The 25,429-nt window shown below is 36.3% G+C and overlaps 2 protein-coding genes across 2 annotated transcripts; one reads left to right on the top strand and one right to left on the bottom strand.

The window, feature by feature from the left end:
* The first annotated feature begins 98 nt into the window (after positions 1–98).
* Positions 99–16,239, top strand: LOC138318303 (trafficking protein particle complex subunit 6B-like). Its single transcript, XM_069260521.1, has 6 exons — positions 99–213; positions 1,189–1,250; positions 1,610–1,727; positions 8,416–8,499; positions 9,199–9,292; positions 11,539–16,239. The coding sequence occupies exons 1-6, from the start codon at positions 133–135 to the stop codon at positions 11,568–11,570; spliced, it is 471 nt and encodes a 156-aa protein (XP_069116622.1). The 5' UTR covers positions 99–132; the 3' UTR covers positions 11,571–16,239.
* A 42-nt stretch (positions 16,240–16,281) lies between these two features.
* On the bottom strand, positions 16,282–24,968 carry LOC138318300 (sodium-dependent phosphate transport protein 2B-like). Its single transcript, XM_069260519.1, has 7 exons — positions 24,660–24,968; positions 23,722–23,857; positions 21,081–21,224; positions 20,112–20,303; positions 19,538–19,656; positions 19,054–19,210; positions 16,282–17,441 (listed from the first exon to the last, which is right to left on the bottom strand). The coding sequence occupies exons 1-7, from the start codon at positions 24,705–24,707 to the stop codon at positions 16,546–16,548; spliced, it is 1,692 nt and encodes a 563-aa protein (XP_069116620.1). The 5' UTR covers positions 24,708–24,968; the 3' UTR covers positions 16,282–16,545.
* Positions 24,969–25,429: the final 461 nt, after the last annotated feature.

Here is a 25,429-nt window from a genome sequence, read left to right as displayed (position 1 = left end):
ATTCAAAGTTATTTAATCAATTCATAATCAACACGAAGAATTACAATGTGTAGACCTATAAGCGACATCCAAATATTTCCGGATAAAATATTCCAATCGCCTATTTCGAAATTAGATAGAAAAAAAAGAAACATGGCAGACGAAGTTGTGTTTGAGTACCTGCACATGGAAATGATTAGCTATTTATATAGAACTGCAGAAAAGATTGAACAAGTAACAGCGATTTTATATCAATGGTTCTATCTTGCATTTATTATTGTGTATAATGACCAATAGAAAAAAATGTTTTAGCTTAACACCCCATATCTTGACAGCTTCAGTCACAGTTCCTTGAATCACTGACACCCATTGCATGTAGCATTTGATCATCATGATGATATCCACCACATTTAGATATTGTACATGTAGAATCTAATTCTAAATGATGTTGAAAGTACTGCTAACTGCTATACTGTATGTACAAAAATTACACGTTCTGTCAAATGGCCCAATCAGGAATCGATCCTGTTTTAAAACAATGACTCTGTGCGTTCCATATGCAGATTCGTACCAGTTGTACTAAAGTGATAGGGCACCGCCAAATGGAACACGTTTGAATTTTTCCATGATAGCGGCATCCATATTAAAGATACGCTTCGAATATAAAAGCCAAGTATTTTCGGTGTTAACAATAAAATGGATATAAAAGTAAAACATCAATAGTTTTATAGGATATAAATAATTTCTGTCTTGTTTTCAACAAAGAAAACATTCCGATCACAAATGAAAGTTTTTGGGTCCGCCATCTTGGATCCAAGTGGTACGCTACGGAAAACGAGCCACTTAAATTGTACCGTTATAGTTCTGCTGGTACGGCGTGTTCCATTTGAGATACAACAGATTCGTATAGATACAACTGGTACGAATCTGCAAATGGAACGCATGGTATGTCACTGAACCAAAGACAGCTAAGAAGCAATGAAGCATGCTGTCAGCTGGCAGATACCATGTTTACTAAATTGACTAACATTATATACAAATCACACTGATCAGATTCTCAGTGATCATTCACAAATTTAGAAGATATTCCCATATCATAATTAAGATATTTTGATACTATATGTAAAATGTTTGATATTAAATTGATATAAATTGCTTTATATTAAATTAATATAAATTGCTTTATTTTTAATTATTTATTTGCTATAGGACCATTGTATATCCAAATTAGAATCACTAGGATTCCGTGTTGGCCAGAGTCTCAGCGAAAGGTAATCAATGTATATTGTATAACATGCTATTTTTAAATGTCTTTTGTAAAAGAAAAACAATACTTCAAATTATTGTCAAATAGTTCAGTCTCTAACCTACAATAGTTGAGTAAAACTTTTGCTATAATAACAAGGCTATTGACAGATGATTCATTATTAAATGGAAATATTATATTGCAAATATACTAGGTCATTAATTGTAAATTTTTTTGTTTTTTGTTTGTTTTTTTTGTTACATCGGTACATATGCAATAAATAGAAAAATGAGTAGTTTAAAAAAATTACATTGCATGATGATTTTTGTTAAAGAGCATTTTTCCTTTCTAAATATAACATAAGATGTTTTATGTCATTTTCAGGTTCACAAAAGACTGTTCCAGATTCAAAGATGAGCTTGATACAATGAAGTTCATATGTAAAGATTTTTGGAATTCAGTTTACAAGAAACAAGTTGATAACCTTAGGACAAATCACCAGGTGAACTAAATGTATTTTGAATTGCCTCCCATGACATTCAAGGTTAAATCTTGAGAGTGTATAAAATATAATCAACATAAATGTAAAGGGAGGTTATTCAAAATATGTATTACCTGGTAAAAGAATTTTCGTAGATGAAGGGAAAAAATCTGGATTTATCCCTTTATCTGCAAAACTTCTTTCACCAGGTGATATATATTTTGAATTACCCCCCCTTTACATTAATAATGTTGATAACATTTTATAAAACCAAAAAATTTATCCCATTTCTTCATATTTCAAATGCGGTCAAAGTAATTTTGCATAATAGCAAAAGTCTGTATTTTAAACATATTATTGATAGAAATCCATCTGTCATGGTCATTATGGTGTGCCAGTATGGAGTAATAACCGTACCCAGTCTACAAAATTTAAAGATCCATTTCATTTTAATTCCTTCACCCCTGAAATTAAACAATGAACTGTTCCATCCTTAGAATTGAAAAGGTTAAATTAGCATTAGGGATAAGCGAGTTCAATCATCTCAATGTACATGTATTCTGCATTTGCATATTACAGAGTTATCTGCACTTGCGGGTAGGTATTGATTGTGGCGTAATATGTTTGCGAGTGTAACATCATAATTTTCAGAGAAAAAGATGTGAATTGCGTCCACAAAATAATGACGTCATAATGGATACCTACCTTCAAGGGAGCTAACTCTGTAATATGCAAAGACGGAATATGTGATTGATATTCACTCCAACATTGATTTTAATGCAGTTAATTTCTTTAGATGAATGCTGCTTGATTATCCTAATAGATCAAATTAGAGTAGATGTGTTTTAGGGAGATATGTGGAAATGTCGCTTTGACTGACCAGCAATTTTCTGTCAGACATTTTCTTTTTAGGACAAATCATAACTTTTTAAAAAAAAGTATGTTTTTCAATGTGTGATTCACCATTTTTTTTATCAATCAACGTTATACTGAAAATCTACAAAAATTCTTTCAACAGGTGATCGAATTACCTTCCTTTACTTTCATATTGATAACATGTTCTACACCCTAAAAATTATATTAATTTACAAAAAATCTTTCTTAGGAGTTATCATGATCAGTCAAGTTTGAAGGTCATGCTTATGAAAAAATGTTTGTCTGATATTCATCAATTCATGAACAGATCTTTACAATTTGTTCAATGTTAAAATAAAAAAGTAATAACAAAACAGGTGTTTCGAGATCTCAAAACGATATGGGTAAAGTATGATTTACTGTCAATTAGGCCAAACTTCTGGTGATTGTAACGTCACAAAAATCACGTCAAATTGATGACATCATATAACCACCGGATCTGGTGGGACTAATCAATGGTAAATTGCACTTTAACACCGCCGTTTTGGGATCTCGAAACCCCTGTATTAGAGTATGTTTTACTAATAAAATTATTTTTACGCTTAAGGCTATATAGCCTTACAGCGTATTGTCATTGTCTGCGAGACCGGAAATACCGAAAATGCCTTTTCGACTACGACACCACCTAGCGTGAAAAAGTACTACTCCTCAGGTCCAAAAAATCCGCCTTCTAAAGCAAATATGCTGTCATGGTGTAATTATGATTGCATGAAAAAAATCTGTAGTATTTCCTTAAGTGTTATAGTTTCAAAAATGTGTCCAAAGCTATAATATCATTGTCTATTAATGGAAAATAGTGAGAATAATTTGCATGAATGATAGCGATCGATGACCTAAATTCTCGCCAATCATTTGCATATAGGATGAACTTCTAGTTTAGATAACACTAAATAAAGGAATTGACAGGATTTAAGTATGTATAAGTAGGGTTGGTATGGGTACTAAATTTTGTCCTCGTGTACCCGAATTTAAGTACCCGATCCGTACCTAGATACTCGACATGTATTCCTACAGTATGTGAACGTATCAACTTCGTGAGTTAGCTTAGTGGTACAATTTACCGATGTTGTTTGGAGCAATCTGCAGATGGAGCAAATTTCAATGTAATCATAATGAAATGTGAGAGATTCATTCTCCAATACTGCAAATGGCATTGGTATATCAATTTAATATCAATCGGTAACATCATACAATCGTAATGTAACAAGCTGACAGGTCCGTGACAGATGTTGTTTACCGCACATGCGCAACAGGAAGTACAAAAGAGTGACGTAGTCTTCATTCGGATAGCCTCTGGTGTTATCATATACAGCATACCGATAGTGAAAGTAAACATGTGCGCCATTCATGATCACTTCTCCGATCATGGGAAATAAGAATTGCAACAATGTTGCTTGTGAACATGTCAGCAGATGAAGTGTCATCCTTTGTGAGTAAAATAGAACAAAAGAGTGCTATTTTGTACTTCTTGTTAATGAATTTTACGTTTACACAGACATCTAACACTCAGTATCAGTATGTTTCCTATTTTGACGGATGCCCGGCCGGGAAGCCTACACATGTTTCCTACGTGTATTTTGACGGGTACCCGGGTACTTCCCCAACACGACCCGTGTGGTAATAATCAAGGCCTACAGCATTCCATTCGTACATTCGTATTTGGACACAGAAACAGCAAAAATCGTAAGTGTTCATTTCGTTTTGCTTATACCTGTCTACAGTATATAAATTACACATGAAGTGAACTTACGTGTCTCTGTGTATTTCTGCTAACGTATGTGATATAGATGTTTTATTTTATTACAAGACCAAGAACATTACTTTATATTTTGGAGCAGTTTCCTTTTCAAATTCGAAGTTGACAAAAATTAACTGCTAGCATTTTTTTTCTAATTTTATGACATACAATTCAATGCATTTAATTCAGTAGGTGTAACAGATTTAATTTGCCAAATTGTCCATATGGATACCGTGGTAATGGAGTGTCACATCACAAAACATAACGGTATGTAGGATTTTGTATAGTGTGTAACATACATGACAATGAGTTAGCATAATGATGTAATCAATTAATATATAGCTACTGTTGTAGAGGAAAAGATATCACCTTCTGACTGACTTTCAGTCAAAAGGTGATATCTTTTCCGCTACAACAGTAGCTAATCAATATAGAGATACAATTGTAGCGGGATTGGACTGGGTCGATCATCGGTGACCAGGTAGCTTAGTCGGTAGAGCACTCGGCTAGTGTTCTGAGGGTCCTGGATTTGAATCCCGGTCTGGCCGCTACATTTTCTCCTCTCCCGTTACAAAATTGGCGCCCAACTAAATAACCCACGTTGGTGGTATTTGGAAGATTCTCGTATGTCTTCGAGGGCGAAGACTTCGAGAAAGGAGGGAGGAGTGTAGCGGGATTGGACTGGGTCGATCATCGGAGACCAGGTAGCTCAGTCGGTAGAGCACTCAGCTAGTGTTCTTAGGGTCCCGGGTTCGAATCCCAGTCTGGCCGCTACATTTTCTCCTCTCCTGTTACACAATCATGCATACACAATACATTTGTACATAATATACATGTGTATATATGAAGTTTAAGAGACAAGTGTAATTACTAATAAGGCTAGATTTTATTAAGACAATTATTATCTCTGATTTAAAAACTGGAAACATGAGCTTAAAATATTGATAAAAATTAAAAATAAAAAGATTAAAAATGATGCTAATATATTAACTCAAATTACTTGTATACAAGACTCCACAACTGACTTGAACTTTTTAAATTCTTTAAGTTTATGTTAGAGTACTCTATAACTTTTTATTGAAATTATTGCATATTTTGTTAAATTCTAAAATAACAGGACCCAATATTTGCTAGTCATCCACAGCAGACTCAAAATGTTGAAGAATTGAGATTATCAAGAAGCAGTGAAATAATACCGGGCATATATTAACTAGCTGCAATGGCAGATATATAAAGCTCTAGACAACTTTGTCGTCAGATCTAGGGTTACAATTCTGTCTAATTGACTGTAGTGTTGCAAAACATCTAATGATGAACATGACATAATTAGCGGACTGCAGGTTTCTAGTAAATTTGCAATTGAACTGATTTATGGTATGTAAAAACATATAAAAATGCATACGTTCAGATGGACATGTATTACTAAAGAGTAAAATAAAAATAATGTTTTGTTATGTTATGCTATGTTATTTTATTCAAGTATTTTTGAATAAACATAATTAAACACAGTTCACTTCAGTGATAGGGAAGGAGATTTGTTACTATGCGACTATGTCCCCTTGAAATAAAATTTCGATGGGACATTTGATCAGACAATGCGCCAAAACAACATTTTCTAGGGACATTGAGGCGAAAACAAAAATTAACATCAGCATGTATCATCAATGTTTTATTAGTCACTCATTAGTCAGTGTACTGTTGATTCAGCAAATAAGTAAATAATGCTAGCAAATTAACTGATAATTTAACCAGAAACTGCTTCAAAATTTGAAGTAATATTAAACTTTTTTTTTCTTGTTGTAAAACAAAACATTGATTATATGTATGTTAGCAGAAATACACAGACATGTTACCTAGTTCAATTCATTCGTCATTGTTTGTCAAATACAAAATCAGAAACATAAGTGGTATGTAGTTCATATACCAAACCAAAGACCAATTTATTTAATGTAGAAATAAAATGAAATGAACGCTTACGAATTTTACTGTTTCTGTCTCCAAATACGGAAGGGATGTTGAAGATTACTAGCGTAATGCACGTGGTTGACTTGTTCATGTGTTCTTCAGATAAAGTTACGTGAATGTGATCGACCACATTGGGGGGATGCTAAAGAAATTGTCTCTGTCGCTTTCAAGCTGTTGAGTGAAAAGAATGGAAATTATCTCTCATAGATGATTTCGACCAGCAAGTACAGTATCAGATTTACATCTAGGTGCTAACGCAGGGAACTCCCTGGACAGTATCAGATTTTGCGTTATGACATCTTTGTTTACATCAGACCGCTTATACCATTGCTGAGTGTCACGTGACAAGTCGCTTATTTAGATGAAAATCGCTTACACTCGAAGGCAGAACACGATATATAGTTACATTTACTTAAAAAAACAATAAACAAAACTTGATATTTCAATGCATTAATGGTTTGTAATACGCGTCATATAACCTCTGTATACATTTGACAAATCAGCGGGCAGGGAACCAATAAAAAAAGACCTTACATCATCGTGTTTAGAAACCGGGGTCCGTCTCAAAAACCATAGTATCTTACTGATGATCAATCAAAATGTCTAAGTATGTTTTTTGATGCGTCATTTATCCAACAAATGTGCGTATGGCGCAGGACGCGTGGCCTTCCCTATCACTACACTTTGATTGGCTTGCCCAAATGATTTACGTGTGTTGTTTGTTTGATTAATTAACGTCCTATTAACAGCTATGGTCATGAAAGGATGGCCTCCTATGTATGCGGTGTGTTGCGTGAATGTTGTGCGAGGTGCGTGTTTTGGGAGACTGCAGTAAATTCATGTTGTGTCTTCTTGTATAGTGGAACTGTTGCCCTTTTTATAGTGCTATATCACTGAAGCATGCAACTGAAGACACCAAACAACACTCCCCACCCGGTCACATTATACTGACAATGGGCAAACCAGTCGTCCCACTCCCCTTATGCTGAACGCTAAGCAGGAGCAGAAACTACAACTTTTATAGACTTTGGTCTGTCTCGGCCAGGGGACAGAACCCAGAGCCTTCCTTACAGGGGCGAACGCTCATCTCAAGGCCAAAAGTGAGGCGGTGCCAATGGAGGCATTAGGAAAGATAAAGTAAGTTAGGAAGAATAGAAAAGAAAAGATCCTAAATTTAGTCGCCTTTTACGATCATGCAATAAGGGCAGCAGGTACAATTCTAACGCCCTACCTGCAGGGCTAACAAAAATTGGTTACTTGTTGTTGAAGATTTCATGTGTGTAAGGGGTACCAGTGGGGAAATCATTGCAAACAAATTATCATTAGATAAACCCAGAGAAGTCTGAATGTTTTTTCTGGTTGTTGGACATTATTCTCAGAAATCATATTCGCTACAGAGTCGCTACACGTACTGAATAGAAACAGTAAAGTACAGTTTTAACCGAAAAGTTATGCTTGTATACTATGTATTTCACCAACTTGTCCAAGTACATGTAAATGTATATCAGTATAGTGTATATTTGACGGAAAACTTGTTAGCATAAGGAAAAGGCCCTCTTCACATTATGAACAACTTTATTGACATAAATAAAAGGTTAAGTTTCATATCGCAGGTTGTATTATGTTCCTGGCGTCGTCATAATTACAATGGGTTAGTTGACCATTTCTGCGCCACACGGCAAAACTTCAATTTATTATATTATAATTGTTATAAAAAGATTTTTAATTTTTTGTTTCGGAAAGGTAGCCTAGTGGCCCTTTCATGAATATCATGAAGTTGATAATCTTTTACATTGAATGTGAAAGTATTTGAATTATCATTATTCAAAAATGAGAATAAGAACTATGGCAGCTACCCTAGGTAACTGTGAAAAGAACAATTTGTCAAGCTTTCCTATCATTGCTTCCTAATAAACAATACTGTATGGTAGCCTTCTTAGCTTTTTGGGAAGCTAACACTTGTTTTTTATGTCTACTCGTCTGAATACCTGCAAATTAAATTTCTTCACTTGCCTTAAGCTCTCAGTACTTTCAGTACTTTGATTATGTATTCATTGATTTATATTTATCACAGGTAAAATTTTGTTGTAGGGTGTATATGTTTTGCAAGACAACAAATTTAGATTCCTAACACAAATATCCAGTGGAAAACAGTATATGGATGCTGCACCAAAGGTATGAAATATTTTCATTGGATATATTAAATGTTTGACCAAAGTTTACAAAAGTATATAATTATGTTACTTTCTGTCAACATTTGTTTTGTATACTGAACTTTATTAGTAGAAAATCAGAAATTCTTTGTTTAGAATATTGTAACCTGGATACATTCAATCATTGCAACATATGATTTAACAATTTGACACTATATCTTAATTTGGCGACCATATGATATACCAATTCCACACTATATCTTAATTTGGCAACCATATGATATAACAATTTGAAACTATATCTTAATTTGGCGACCATATGATATACCGGGTAACAATTTGACACTATATCTTAATTTGGCGACAATATGATATAAGAATTTCACACTATATCTTAATTTGGCGACCATATGATATAACAATTTGACACTATATCTTAAATTGGCTACCATATGATATAACAATTTGACACTATATCTTAATTTGGTGGCCATGTAACATTGTAAATTGACATTTTATCATAGTTTGGTGTCCATATATAATGTGTATTTGTATTAATTATGATATTGGATGATAACAGAATGATGTAGTGTATGTAGCCTTAAAGCAGCTCTGGTGTTTCAAAGTTGAACATTGTAGCGGAACTTGAATGTTCTTAGGTATTGTCTTCAGGTTGGTAAAGATATACTGTAACATACATATGTGTTTGGTTATTCTTCAGTACTTAGCCTTCCCCTGTGGGATGATAAGAGGAGCGTTGTCCAACCTGGGGATCAACTGTGTGGTGACAGCAGAAGTCAGTGCAATGCCAGCATGTAAGTACAGTGTTACACTTAGTGTTATTTGTTCCATATACTGTAAACAAACTGTCTTTTGTGGCTTCTAAATTTCAGTTTCAAGGCATTTTCGCTGAGATTAAGTTTCACTAATTTAAAATTAAATGGAAATATATTTGAATTCAATCGATTGCAAAATTTGCAAAAATGAATTGCATACAAAAGAAAGTTGGTTTGCAGTACAAGTCTTCACATATTCCAGGATTATCTGCTCCTGAGGGTAGATACTGATAGGTAGGTTAATTTTTAAATCACCTCATTTTCAAAAGAAAAAGAAAAAAAGAAACCCTGCTCAGAAGAGATACATGTAGCTGTTATTTACATCTACAGACTAATTTAGTAGTTATTTTTTAGCTCACCTGGCCCAAAGGGCCGGTGAGCTTATGTCATGGCGCGGCGTCCGTCGTCCGTCCGTCCGTCAACATTTCCTTTAAATCGCTACTAGTCATAGAGTTCTGCATGGATTGTAACCAAATTTGACCACAAACACCCTTGGGGAAAGGGGAACAGAACTTGTATAAATTTTGGCTCTGACCCCCCGGGGGCAAGAGGGGCGGGGCCCAATAGAGGAAATAGAGGTAAATCCTATAAATCGCTACTTGTCCTAGAGTTGTGCATGGATTGTAACCAAATATGGCCACAAACATCCATGGGGGGAGGGGAACAGAACTTGTATAAATTTTGGCTCTGACCCCCCGGGGGCAGGAGGGGCGGGGCCAAATAGGGGAAATAGAGGTAAATCCTATAAATCGCTACTTGTCCTAGAGTTCTGCATGGATTGTAACCAAATTTAGCCACAAACATCCATGGGGGAAGGGGAACAGAACTTGTATAAATTTTGGCTCTGACCCCCCGGGGGCAGGAGGGGTGGGGCCCAATAGAGGAAATAGAGGTAAATCCTATAAATCGCTACTAGTCCTAAAGTTCTACATGGATTGTAACCAAATTTGGCCACAAACGTCCTTGGGGGAAGGGGAACAGAACTTGTATAAAGTTCGGCTCTGACCCCCCCTGGGGGCAGGAGGGACGGGGCCTAATAGGGGAAATAGAGGTAAATCCTATAAATCGCTACTTGTCCTAGAGTTCTGCATGGATTGTAACCAAATTTAGCCACAAACATCCATGGGGGAAGGGGAACAGAACTTGTATAAAGTTTGGCTCTGAGCCCCACTGGGGGCAGGAGGGACGGGGCCCAATAGGGGAAATAGAGGTAAATCCTATAAATCGCTACTTGTCCTAGAGATCTGCATGGATTGTAACCAAATTTAGCCACAAACATCCATGGGGGAAGGGGAACAGAACTTGTATAAAGTTTGGCTCTGACCCCTCCCCCCCCCTGGGGGCAGGAGGGACGGGGCCCAATAGGGGAAATAGAGGTAAATCCTATAAATCGCTACTTGTCCTAGAGATCTGCATGGATTGTAACCAAATTTAGCCACAAACATCCATGTGGGAAGGGGAATAGAACTTGTATAAATTTTGGCTCTGACCCCCCGGGAGCAGGAGGGGTGGGGCCCAATAGAGGAAATAGAGGTAAATGGTATAAATCGCTACTTGTCCTAGAGTTCTACATGGATTGTAACCAAATTTGGCCACAAACGTCCTTGGGGGAAGGGGAACAGAACTTGTATAAAGTTTGACTCTGACCCCCTGGGGGCAGGAGGGGCGGTGCCCAATAGGTGAAATATAGGTAAATCCTATAAATCGCTACTTGTCCTAGAGTTCTCCATGGATTGTAACCAAATTTAGCCACAAACATCCATGGGGGAAGGGGAACAGAACTTGTATAAATTTTGGCTCTGACCCCCCGGGGGCAGGAGGGGGGCCCAATAGGAGAATTAGAGGTAAATATTCGAATTCCTTCAGAAAAGAAACAATGAACCTGTATTTAGAACATTACTTGGCATTACAAACCAGGTGAGTGATACAGGCCCTCTGAGCCTCTTGTACTTAAATTTCGCTTTTGAAATATCATTGATGCATGCTTCATGTCTGTTTGTCATGAATAGTAATGAACACTGTCATATGATGTCCATAAGGAAGCATCTTATTTATAAAAATTAGTTCTCAAAACTTCTAAAAGATTTTTTTGCTAGTTTTATGAGAGAAAATTTGGATTGTTGTTCTGATTATGAGCTAGGCAAGCTTAAAAGCAGGCTCCTCTTTTGGATATTTTAAATAAATTAAATGCCATTTAAATTGATAAAGGTACTATTTTCTTTTAGGTAAATTCCAGATACAGATCCAAAGAATATGAGACACAACATCAGTTTCTATGGTTTATTTAATGATTAATATATGTTATGGTTGTTAATGAAAAGCTTCAGATTTATTTTACATTACATAAAACCAGTTTGATTCTATGCTAAAGTTCTCTGCTAAATACGGATTCCATATGAGGAAAAGTCTGTTTGTTACATGCATGTAGACTATAAGATTGATTATACCTTGTAATAGTGCTAGAATTGAAATTGCCAAGAATTTGATTAATTATTTAAAGTACTATTACTATTAGGAATAATGAATCCATTCTTCCACTTGTACCACTTTTAAGGAATTAATCTGTTCTGAAGGAATATCCAAGATAGTAGCTATAGGGATTGTCATTTTTAGTTCGCCTGAAACGAGTCTCAAGTGACCTATTCTAATTGCCTTTTGTCCATTTTCGTGCATCGTCTATCGTCCGTCGTGTGTCCGTAAACAATTTACATTTTTTGATTTCTTCTCCAAAACAGCTGAAGCAATTTCAATGAAATTTTGCACAAACCTTCTAAGGCATAAGGCCTGCATGCAATAATAGTTGTGAATTATTTGGCTCACACGCCCCAGGGGGCTGTGAGAGGGACCAAAAGGGGTAAAATTAACTAAAATTTCAAAAATCTTCTTCTCCACTCACAGATGTGGTGGAATCAAATACTCTTCATAGATAGAAAGGTCTCAAGGCCCTCTACTGTGAATTATATGACCCTGGGGTCTCAGGTTCCCCCGAGGGAGGGGGTTAGGTTTACTATAGTTTATATAGGGAAAACACATTTTTGAGCATAATTTGTTTATTTGTTATAGGAAATTAGTCAAATGTTGTCAGAATTATCCCAATAAGATGGCTATTGAATCATATTTTCCATGACTGACCCCCAGAGGGTCATAGGGGCAGGGCCAAAACGGGTTAAATAGGATAAAACTTCAAAAATTTTCTTCTGAATTTCTAGATATGGTAGAATCAAATACTCTTCATAGATGGAAAGGTTTTAAGATCATTTACAAAAACTGTGAATAATATGACCATGGGGTCTCATGTTTCTCCCCTGGGGAGGGGGTCAAGTTTACTGTTGTTTATATTGGAAAAACTCATTTATGAACATTGTTTTCTTAGTTTTCATAGGAATGAGTCAAATTGGGTTAGAATTATTAGTCTAAAATAACATTTTAACATCATACCCATATTGGTCCTGGCCGACCCCCAGGTGCCAGAGGGGCGGGGCCAAAAGGAGTCAAAATGGCAAAAATTTCAAGAAAATTCTGAATTCACAGATTTGAGTGAATTAAATAATCTTCATAGATAAAAATTCAAATTTATTAAATCACTGACTGACTTCAAGGGCCAGATGGGCCAGTATATAGTGTTTATATGTCATTGTTTCATTCTATATCAAATTCAGTTGACCCTTAAGGCCCATGGGCCACTTGTTATAAATACTAGTTTATAGTATGATTTTTTTTTTTAATATTCAATGTGTTTTGTAGTTTTCTTTCATATGATAACACATTGACACCAGTATGTATCAAACATAGTTTTATGTAATTAACATTCCTTTTATATAGACTCATTAATTTACAAATGATATAAGACCGACCATCACTTCACTGTTCATACATCCTTGTTTTGAGGATGCAGTATAGCCCCTACGCATGTTTTTGTTACTTGTGTCTTCTGGGGTAGATTTCAGTGTATCCACTAATACCCTTTTTCATTTTAATAAGTAATCATAAAACAAACATGTGTACATTCTGAATTAATACTAATGATAAAATACACAAAATTAGTATACGTCATTAGCTCACCTGGCCCGAAGGGCCGGTGAGCTTATGTCATGGCGCGGCGTCCGTCGTCCGTCGTCCGTCGTCCGTCCGTCCGTCCGTCCGTCCGTCGTCCGTCTGTCCGTCAACATTTCCTTTAAATCGCTACTAGTCATAGAGTTCTACATGGATTAATTGTAACCAAATTTGGCCACAAACATCCTTGGGGGAGGGGGAACAGAACTTGTATAAATTTTGGCTCTGACCCCCCGGGGGCAGGAGGGGCGGGGCCCAATAGGGGAAATAGAGGTAAATCCTTTAAATCGCTACTAGTCATAGAGTTTTGAATAGAATGTAACCAAATTTGGCCACAAACATCCTTGGGGGAAGGGGAACAGAACTTGTATAAATTTTGGCTCTGACCCCCCGGGGGCAGGAGGGGCGGGGCCAAATAGGGGAAATAGAGGTAAATCCTTTAAATCGCTACTAGTCGTAGAGTTCTGAATGGAATGTAACCAAATTTGGCCACAAACATCCTCGGGGGAAGGGGAACAGAACTTGTATAACTTTTGGCTCTGACCCCCGGGGGGCAGGAGGGGCGGGGCCCAATAGGGGAAATAGAGGTAAATCCTTTAAATCGCTACTAGTCATAGAGTTCTCCATGGAATGTAACCAAATTTGGCCACAAACATCCTTGGGGGAGGGGGAACAGAACTTGTATAAATTTTGGCTCTGACCCCCGTGGGCAGGAGGGGCGGGGCCCAATAGGGGAAATAGAGGTAAATCCTTTAAATCGCTACTAGTCATAGAGTTCTGAATGGATTGTAACCAAATTTGGCCACAAACATCTTTGGGGGAGGGGGAACAGAACTTGTATAAATTTTGGCTCTGACTCCCCGGGGGCAGGAGGGGCGGGGCCCAATAGGGTAAATAGAGGTAAATCCTTTAAATCGCTACTAGTCATAGAGTTTTGAATGGAATGTAACCAAATTTGGCCACAAACATCCTTGGGGGAAGGGGAACAGAACTTGTATAAATTTTGGCTCTGACCCCCGGGGGCAGGAGGGGCGGGGCCCAAAAGGGGAAATAGAGGTAAATCCTTTAAATCGCTACTAGTCATAGAGTTCTGAATGGAATGTAACCAAATTTGGCCACAAACATCCTTGGGGGAGGGGGAACAGAACTTGTATAAATTTTGGATCTGACCCTCCGGGGGCAGGAGGAGGGGGGCCCAATAGGGGAAATAGAGGCAAATTCTATAAATCGCTACTTGTCCTAGAGTTCTGCATGGATTGTAACCAAATTTGGCCACAACCATCCTTGGGGAAAACAGAACTTGTATAAATTTTGGCTCTGGTCCCCCGGGGGCAGGAGGGGCGGGGCCCAATAGGGGAAATAGAGGTAAATCCTTTAAATCGCTACTAGTCATAGAGTTCTGCATGGATTGTAACCAAATTTGGCCACAAACATCCTTGGGGAAAGGGGAACAGAACTTGTATAAATTTTGGCTCTGGCCCCCTGGGCGCAGGAGGGGTGGGGCCCAATAGGGGATTTAGAGGTTAATATTAAAATTCCTTCAGAAAAGAAACAATGAACCTGTATTCAGAACATTACTTGGCATTACAAACCAGGTGAGCGATACAGGCCCCCTGGGCCTCTTGTTATTGTTTATTTTTAAGTTGTATATCACAATCATAATACAATTTAATACATATAAAGAAAGGTATTCAGTTGGAATCATTTAAATGAAATGTTGTATAACATGTTAAAACATTATCAAAATGTGTCTGTAAAGGTATAATTCATGACAATAAATACTTGCCAGGGAAGTACTATACTTTTCATGTAATATTTTAATGTATTTAATGCTATTGAACTTTCCTGGAATTTCGCTTCAAGTCAGTTCTTAACTAGAATGATCTGTATAACATTATCAAAAAATACCCAATCAAAACATGAAACAAAAATAACAAATAACAGATGCATCAAAAGGAGCATTGACACATTGATATATATATAAAAAAAAACATAATTCATATCATCAGTCTCAGAGCTCAAAAAAATGGTTGGTTTGGTAAAATTTCAAAATTGGAGTCCCTTTTAAAATCTGATACCATTACGTATACAGAGTGAGGCAGGTATATATGAATGGACTTACAAGTTAGAATTGTGTGTAAAGGAATTGAGAGATATTTTTACATTGTATGTTTGAATGCTGAGTGATGGCTATGATAGGAGAGAAATGCAAGAAAGTTTGAAAGCGTGAAATATAAGTACAGGTAATTAAAATATGTGCAATAGATTTTTCAAGTTGTTTATGTATATATGTAGTCATTATATAAGCTCTTTGTATGTTAGGACACATTTCATTGGTCAATAAATGCACCAATGGATGTTAATATGTAAGGATAAGACCATATCGGCATGTTTGCCTGTAAGGGAATAGAAATGTGGTTATATAATGAAAAGGCTTTCAGAACTTTGATAGGTATTTAACAAGATTACTTTACACACAGGAAATGTATAGATGTACTGATAAGATTGAGATCAAATGCATTGAAAGTTTCATGAATTGGAGATATTTAAGTATCAGAGTGAGGTATGACGTAATTCTATAGTAATTTTTTTAGATACCTGGTTTTGCTATTATACATAGAAATCATTACGAATGCTACATATAGGTCTACGCCTAGTATTCAAAGCACTTTATAGAAAGTGACCAACCATTAAGCATACGTAACGATTTTTTTGAAACTGTCAATTACGAAAAGATATACAAAAGTCTCAATATAATTTACATGATACCAAATTAGTCAATATTGGAATATATTGTTTAAACGTTTTTGATTTGTGTAAATGAATTGGAGAGTTAATGCGCAGTCCTTAATAAAACGGTAACATAAGCAAAATTATTCTTGTTACTTTTGATTCTTACACACGTGACAAAACAATTTCATTTATAGTTTATTTTCATTTGATTCACGCTGTTTAAGACATTACGCCAATGATAAGTCCCTGTGCACACTGATATACCCATTCAAGTGTATGAAATATAAATGGACATTGTCAGCAATTTCGTTCTGGACTTTGACAAATTCCTGTGGTGCCTAAGATATGCATGATTTCGTTGTTGTCAATAACGGCATTGGTCTTGATCTCCAGCCTGTTTTCGATGCTGTTATTGACCTTGCTCTTGCCAGGGTCCCTTTGGTTCCTCAGATATGTGTGAGATCGTTGTTGTCGATGCTGTTATTGACCTTCACCTCAGGTGCGGTTTCCTCCACCTCGGATTCAGAATCGTCTGCCAAAGAAGTACACTTTTCACAACAACACATGTTCATCATTCTGTCGACTGGTTCTAGAGATCGACAACAAATGGGCAAGAATTTCCAATCCCGAAGCTTTGTTGGAAGGACATTGGGTTTCTTTGCTTGCAGGATTTTAATTATGGCGACCATAATAACCAACGTAGCTACTGGGACAAGAACGGCCGTCATGACCTCCCAGCCGGCCATTGATAAAGCAAAAACAACGAGAGGTAGCAGAAAAAACATGCATATCAAATAAAGGATGGAAAACCATCTATATTTTGACGTTTCCTTACCTAAGAATTTGGCTAAGGGAATTGGAAATCTCATGAAAGGAATTGGGTAAAAAAGCAAAATGCCAGATAGGTTGAAGAAGAGGTGACAGAATGCTACTTGTAAAGGATGTCTCATCTTGTCCCCGTCTTGGGCGAGTGCCGCTAAGATTCCTGTCGTTGTTGTTCCTATGTTAGAACCCAGTGTTAATGGATACATTCTCTCCAGACTGACAACACCTACTCCGACGAGCGGTGTCATAGTGGACGTGAAGATAGAACTGGACTGGACAAGTATAGTCAGACCGCAACCAACAACGATAGCCAGGTAGCCAGTGAAATAGCCACACCGGCCAGGGAACTCGTAATTTATGAACTTCTTGATAGCCTTTCTGATCTTGCCTTGTAAAATGGAGTTCAGAAGCTTTACGATTACAAATAGACAGAAACAAAGGAGAACAAGGGATGCAACCAGCAGTATGCCACCAATCTCATTGTCGCTCAGGGTGGTGTCTTTAAAGATGTATTCGCCTGAAATATATTTATTCATTGATTAAAGAAATGCATGACGTTTGAAAAAACAGATATGGGTTAATATATCCACCGAAAGTCATGTCATTTAACCGCTGTGGATTTGTCAGAGATGAGAAGGTTAGCATTGCCCCAAAATGCTATGTATTTTCTGCTTCATAGACAAGAGTGCAAATGTAAACATCTCCAAACTTTCTATAACGAATGTGAAAGGACCATTTACACCTGACTTCAGCTATTGCAAAAGATATATTATTTTCTTTTCAAAGTTTATGCTATTATTCAGAGAAAATTACAGTCGTGGTACCCCAACTGAGAACGATGCGTGTATATAAACCCCTACCGCTCTGACGCTGACTTGTATCGATGTATTGAAAGAGTGTAGCTAGTTATTTATATACTAGAGTACTGTCGCCAATCCACAGGTAAATCGCGGGCGCTGTGGCTACATTAGATGTACCAAACACAATCGTAGTAACTATTATTAAGTACCGTAAAACTTGTGTAACTTACACACCAGTGTACTTTGCACATGTATTTTTTCTTAGGGCTGAAAATTCTGAAAAAATCTACTGTCGGTATATTTTGCGCATTCAAAACTTTTGGGGAAAACGATGTCAGGGGACCCACAAATTCAATGTTATAAAGGTGGTAATTTCATTTCAAAACATTCACAATAAATGCTTGACAAATACACAAAGAAGTGTTGTATTAAGAAGAAATAACATAATATAATTGCACTGTGTTTGTTTTCTTTTATTGGCCACCGTAACTGAAACTGAATATATCTTGCAGAACATGTCAAAAACATTGGCAGTCCGCCGTACTCCGTACACATGTCAATGTCTGGAGATATTATATGAATAGTTATCAGAACAATTTGAAAATATTATAATCTAGTTACTTAAAATTGCCACAATAAGTTATAAGTGTGTTTGATATCATTAACAAACTTTAAAAGCAATCGGATAGCAGATATGTTGGCTTGCAATAATCACATTGAGAGGATCCAAGCTGATGGCTAATTATATATAACAGTACAGTTAAAAATGCTACTAACCTTGTAGCTTGTCAGTTTTGCTGTAATAATAATACAAACCACTTATTGAAAATCCTAAATATAGGACAGTTTAGGACTCATCTAATAAATCCCACGTGTGTTTTGACTTTTTGCACACGGCCTGCAGCTGGGACATGGTATGGCGGTTCCCTACGTAATGAGCATCGCTAGATCTATAAAGAGTTTCATGCAATTTTACTAGAAATATGAAGATTTGTTAAAATATCTAAAATAAAGAAATACTATTCAAGTGAATGTTGATGCAATTTGAAGAATATTTGTTTTTTTTTTTAAGTAGATACAGACGCATTGTTGATGATATATAGATCGGTTAAGCTAACTAGCCATTCAGTTTCGTTAAGCTGGATAAGAGGCCGGAATGTAGCATCCAGTACCGATTTACCTGTGGTTTGGCGACAGTACTGAGTCTATAAATAACAGCTACAGGACACTCATTCAATACATCGATACAAGTCAGCGTTAGAGCGGTAGGGGTTTATATACACACGTCGTTCTCAATTGGGGTAGCACGGCTGTAAAAAGTATACTTACATTCCTGTACACATATCTTTTTTGACGATAATATGTAGGTTGTTCCGTTTGTAAAGGTTTCGTTGACATTCTTCAAAGTTTTCGATTTGCAGCATATTTTCAGCAAACTGTCAACATCTTCATTTTGTGCGATCTTTTCAATTCCTTTCTTATCAACCTAAAGGAAAGAAAATATCAGAATGACACATTTGTTGGTCTGTGCATGCATTGTCTGCATCGTCAAATTTGTTCATGCAAGACTTTTTTTGTACGTAATACCAGGCGCACAGGTAAAACAGCAGTTTGAGGTGAACCGCCCTACTTTCATCTACAATATCTTTAGTTAAGAAATTATTTTCCTGTGCTTTTTATGTTTTCTTTTTAAGAATACCTAAGAATTTCATATTTTCAAGACCGAGGTCTCTGTGAATAATTGTGGGTCTCTGACTTCGGAGTTATGAGATTGTTTTAGAATAATTCTTTCGGACATATGATATTGACATACCTGAATAATTCGTTTTGTAAACGGTTTGGTGATCACTTTTAGGAAGTCTTGCTTTCCGTCCGAATATGCCTCCAGTTTTAAGTTGTTCACGGCAACCTCAGACAATTGGAATAGATACCCTGAAAAAACGAAATGGATCAGTACTATTGATTGTAATAAATAATCCAGAGCAGAAGTGAACATATATCTTACAGATTTATTAACATCCGGAGTCATTGATTTAAGGATGTGCCAGGTTTATAGGTGGAGGAAAGCTGGAGTATCCGGGGAATAAACCACCAGCCAGCGGCCAGTCCTGGCAACTGCACCCATGGGATTCGACCTCGAAATCTAGAGGTGGAGGGCTTGTGGTAACATGTCACGGCATCTTAACAACTCGGCGATTGTGGCCCCATTTATAGAATCTATTATAAAGATAGGTATACATGTTAAAAAGAACGACCGTAAGAAAATGTTCCAGAAGAAATGGCCACGTCTTGCGAATCATGCAAGAAAATGGTATAAAGTGCGAATACGACAAAAATGTTAACATTGTTTAGAATGTGATGTTAACGCTATAGTACATATCTAGTACCTGTAATGACTTCCAATGGTAAGAAAATGATAACTGTCATCCAGTTAAACATGTCGTGGACGGTTGCTCCGGCGAAAGCTCTACGGAACTCGCTCCTGCTGGTGATCTGTCCCAGAGCCACGATCGTGTTGGTGACCGAAGTACCAATGTTAGCACCCATCACTATAGGGATGGCTGTTTTTACATCCAAAACTGTCAATAAAAATATTTGCAGATCAGGTTAATGTAACCCTCTGTTAACTATGAGAAACATTTCACAAAAATCTTTTTCTTTCCACAATGATGTACATGTATTTAGTAATTCAGTAGCTTTGCGCGTTTTTATGTCCAAAGAAAAGGTTAAATTTGATTTGTGCTGTATAAGTGGATAATCAACAAACATAGCAATTAATCATATAAATAAATGAAAATAAATAAATAACATAAGAGAGGAAAATACTAATTGTTTCATAATGTAAACACATTTGTATTATTACTATTATTATCATTATTCAAATCACCACCTGACATATCAAAATGATTGATTCTTATAAAATAGAAAAAAAATCATACCCCTATATGAAATTAAAGTGAATAGTCGGGCAAAGAAAACCAGTCTAAATGTGTTCATTGGCCTTCCAAAAGTTCTCACATATTAATACGACAGTCAAGTTCTGCTTACGTTTCCCAGTTCTGACCATTGAAATAACGAAAAGTTGAAAGCATTGAAAGCGAGGCTGCGTGGAAATGTAACCACGGACATAGTCAGCCGGGAGGATGTTTTAGGATTCTTATACTTTAAATTAATCTCTTCGTACGCAGACAGATTTTGACCAGAGATTTTATTTTTCTATTTCATAAGAAATTATACTGGATACATTCACACCATTTTTACCGACTTTAGCCATCCTTGCCCGACTGTTCGTTTTAAAGAAGAAGAAAACGGCTCTACTTTATTGAAGCTATATAATGTGCTATAAATCTACGTACGTTGAGCTCCCACGAGTGACACCACGATAGAGGTACTGGTGGAGGAACTCTGGACCAGGACAGTGGATAGAACGCCGATCATCAACCCAGTCACGGGGTTCCGCAGGATGGCGTTATTCCGGAATACTTCTCCAGCCATTTTTCCTGAAAAAAAATCAGGCTAAACTGAAATCTCTGAAGGATGCACTTTACAAAGTTTCACTATTGTAAAAATTAGGTTATACTGTCTTATTTATGTATATGCTGTAACTACTTATTTAGCCCCTAAATATTTCCCCAATTAAACAAAAATCATATATGATTTTAGTCTCAAAACTTGTACACGGACAGTAATAATAGTTATATGGAATTTCATCGCGTTTGAATAGGACGAGTTCAGTTAATCAATGAATAATTTCATGAATTCAAACCCAAAATTGTTTTCTGATTGTCAAACTATTAAAATATCGATGGATTTAATCGGAGGACATTGAAAACGGAACCTGGATAACAAGACCAGCTGTTTCGAGGTAGGGGGAGGGGGGTGTTAAACCGCCTTAATTGATCTCACACACCATACGTATGGAGATAATGATACAGCCTCAATCTCAAACTAGCCAGGGCGGTAATAATGAAATCTTAAGTCATATCAACAATCCAAAAAGAGTGATGACGATAATAATGAAATCGTTAGTCATATCAACAATCCAAAACGAGTGATGACGATAATAATGAAATCTTTAGTCACACCAACAATCCAAAACGAGTCCGGGCGGTAATAATGAAATTGTTAGTCATATCAACAGTCCAAAACGAGCCATGACGATAATAATGAAATCGTTAGTCATATAAACAATCCAAAACGAGTCCGGGCGGTAATATTGAAATCGTTAGTCATACCAACAATCCAAAACGAGTCCGGGCGGTAATAATGAAATCTTTAGTCACATCGACAGTCCAAAACGAGCCATGACGATAATAATGAAATCGTTAGTCATATCAACAGTCCAAAACGAGCCATGACGATAATAATGAAATCTTTAGTCACACCAACAATCCAAAACGAGTCATGACGATAATAATGAAATCGTTAGTCATATCAACAATCCAAAACGAGTCATGACGATAAGAATGAAATCATTAGTCACATCGACAGTCCAAAACGAGCCATGACGATAATAATGAAATCGTTAGTCATATCAACAATCCAAAACGAGTCATGACGATAATAATGAAATTGTTAGTCATATCAACAATCCAAAACGAGTCATGACGATAAGAATGAAATCGTTAGTCATATCAACAATCCAAAACGAGCCATGACGATAATAATGAAATTGTTAGTCATATCAACAATCCAAAACGAGTCCGGGCGATAATAATGAAATTGTTAGTCACATCGACAATCCAAAACGAGTCATGGCGATAATAATGAAATCGTTAGTCATATCAACAATCCCAGCAATGATCATGAAATCATATGACACATCGACATTCATCAGACAATCACATGCACCTTTATTTCATCAGAAAACTATGTTGGCTTAATAAGATATTGACGAATTCTCATCAAAAATAATTTTCTTAATCGCGATCATAAGTTTTAAACCCAAAGTTTTGTCCCCGCAATTTCACACGCAATGGACCCGATTTGTATAATTTTTATCGTTTACGAGAAAGAGAATATCATACTCAATTGGAAGATTACCTTTCGGTATTTGTTATTCTCAAATATCAACTGGAATGTCGTAATTATCAATCGCATACACTCAGTGAATGCCAATATTCAGCAATTTTCAAGAAACAAAGGAAATGGGCGGATTGCCGGTTGTTGTTCAAACTATTCGTGTACCGCACTTGACTTTGCATTTTGTACATGTATATTGTGTATGCTATGGCATTGAATAGGTACACGTGCGTGTGCGAACATGAGGTGTGGTTACAAGTCATTATTGTGTGGGAATAAAATTGCGATTGCTGTTGTGGATTGATGTTTTGTAGTAATTGACAGACATTACTCTCTAGATAACAAATAATGAATACCTATTATAACCCCAGAAGGTGTCTATAATTCACACATTGGTGAATAACTGTGAAACTGTATTCATAAAACCACATACAGAAAACGGTAAGACGTCATTGAAGGGCTGTAAACTGTTACAAACACAGCCAGGAGATAAGATAAAGCACAAATCATCAAGCGAGGGATAATAAAAAGGCCAAGTGGTTATCGTAATGATATGGATTAAGTCATAGCACAAAACTACGGCTAGTCACAGAATGCGTCAGCATAATAGGATAAAAAAAACAACCACAGAGGTACAGGAAGACGATTTGGGGTCACTCTTACCTGTGACCTTCATTTCAACATGCCTAATTGATCATCACTGCATGTATGCAGGCTTCAGTAACACTGGAAATTGTTAAAGCTTACAAAGAAAGTTAATTAACCCAATTATTTTGAAAACTATTTGTCATACTTCAATTAAACGGTTGTTAATAAATCATACAGATTAGGAGTATTCAGGACTGACGTTTTTGAGAAAATGTTTACAAAATGTAATCCCTTGACAAAATCAGAGGTAGATCATACTACAGTGAAAGAATATACATTAGATAACTGTTTGTATATTCCTAAACTTGTTGACAATGAGGTACTTACCACCGAGAAGTCTAAACGCGGAACTAAGAAAATCCAACGAGCATATGAATAAGTAGAGGAACGCGAGAAATAAAATGAATTTAATAATGGTGGTGAAGATGAATTTACATCGGCTTTCTTCCATCTCCTCAACATCCTAAAAATAAAAAAATAATGTAATGATTAAGAAAAAAATATCCCATTTTAATTCGAACTATTTTTATAGCGATCATTATTTTTCTGTAACCAATATTGAGAGAATACGGTTATCCGCAATGTTTTTGGACAGTATGGCCAGTTAAATAAAACCTACAATCTCATTTATATGACAGGACGACGATTTCCGGTTCTTTATGTATTTTTCATAATGACACATTGTTGTGGGAAAATGGTCGTATAATGTATACTGGACATGACTTATAACGATACTGGTGGACTGTTGAATATACACATGGCCCTCGGCATTGTGATTTACCTGTAGAAATGGGATGTACACATGTCCGATACGTTAACATTTCTGTCATGTTTATAGCAAATTAGTAACTATAAATTTATGTCTTACTTTCTGGACACGTATCAACCATTGCAACTACTGTTTTATTAAAGAAATAAGGTAAAACGAACACATGACACATGTTTTTTCTGTTTTTCATTTTTCTAAATTTTTTACATTCATTATCTTATTTTGGTTTTTGAGACAAAAGTGCGGTTAACATGTTTAATTTGTGTATGTGTTTTTTATAAAAAAAAATTTGGTTTTATTTTTGTTATGCTATTTATTTTGGTTTGTGAAAGAGCCAGAATGAAAGTGCCTTAAAATCTTTACCATATCATAAACAGTTAAAACGGTCTGAGTAAAAACTGACAATTACAATAAAATAAATCAGTTTCAAATATTTATTTTCAGACACAAGTTAAAAACATTATTTTTACCCAATAAAGCCATTAACGTGTCTTACCTTACTTTCTTTCTCCCTATTCTCCAAGTCGAAAGTGTGAGCCACCATGGCGGTGTAGTTCTAAATGTTTCTCGATCACACACACGGAATGTTTGTTAGAGAGGCCAAGAACTCGTTAACGTCTCCCTGCGGCTATTTTGTCCTGACAAATGACGTGGGTCTCCAGGAAATTCCAAGGGAGAACTACTTTTGTTTTAAATAGATATACACCTCAGATATATGACGTGTGATGGTTATCCAAACGCTAAACAGAACCTGTCAAGTGAGGATGGATCATGTATTTATCATAAGTACAACTGATGCTAGGTATATTGCGTCAATTTGAATCAACACATATGACGAGAGGTTCATTGTTGTATGACAACTTATGATACCTGACAAATGTCTGAGTCCTTCCGCAACCCTACACTACTGACAGTTAATCTAGAAGAAGGTACAAGTAACTCTTCATATCATACGTATTACGTATGTATATATAGTTGAAAATAACATTTATTTCAGAAACATTTCATTTTGGTAAAAGACTAGACTGGCCACAAGTCTCTAGAATATTAAAGAAAAATTGGCTTGATTATTTTTGTCTCTACTACATGCCTGATTCCTAAGTTTTAAACCAGGGGGAGATAATCTGGTAAAGAACATTGCTGAGAAAGTCTTAACAGCACCTTAGGGTCTGGTGACCTGTCTAGTAAAAGACTTGCATGACGTTCAATGTACATGTATTTATTTAATCAACTGTTTCTCAAGAGCAATTACAACTTCGACATATG

The sequence above is a fragment of the Argopecten irradians genome, chromosome 3 (genome assembly GCF_041381155.1).
Source record: "Argopecten irradians isolate NY chromosome 3, Ai_NY, whole genome shotgun sequence".
NCBI classification, from domain to species: Eukaryota; Metazoa; Mollusca; class Bivalvia; order Pectinida; family Pectinidae; genus Argopecten; species Argopecten irradians.
This window is presented reverse-complemented; position numbering and strand designations above follow the sequence as displayed.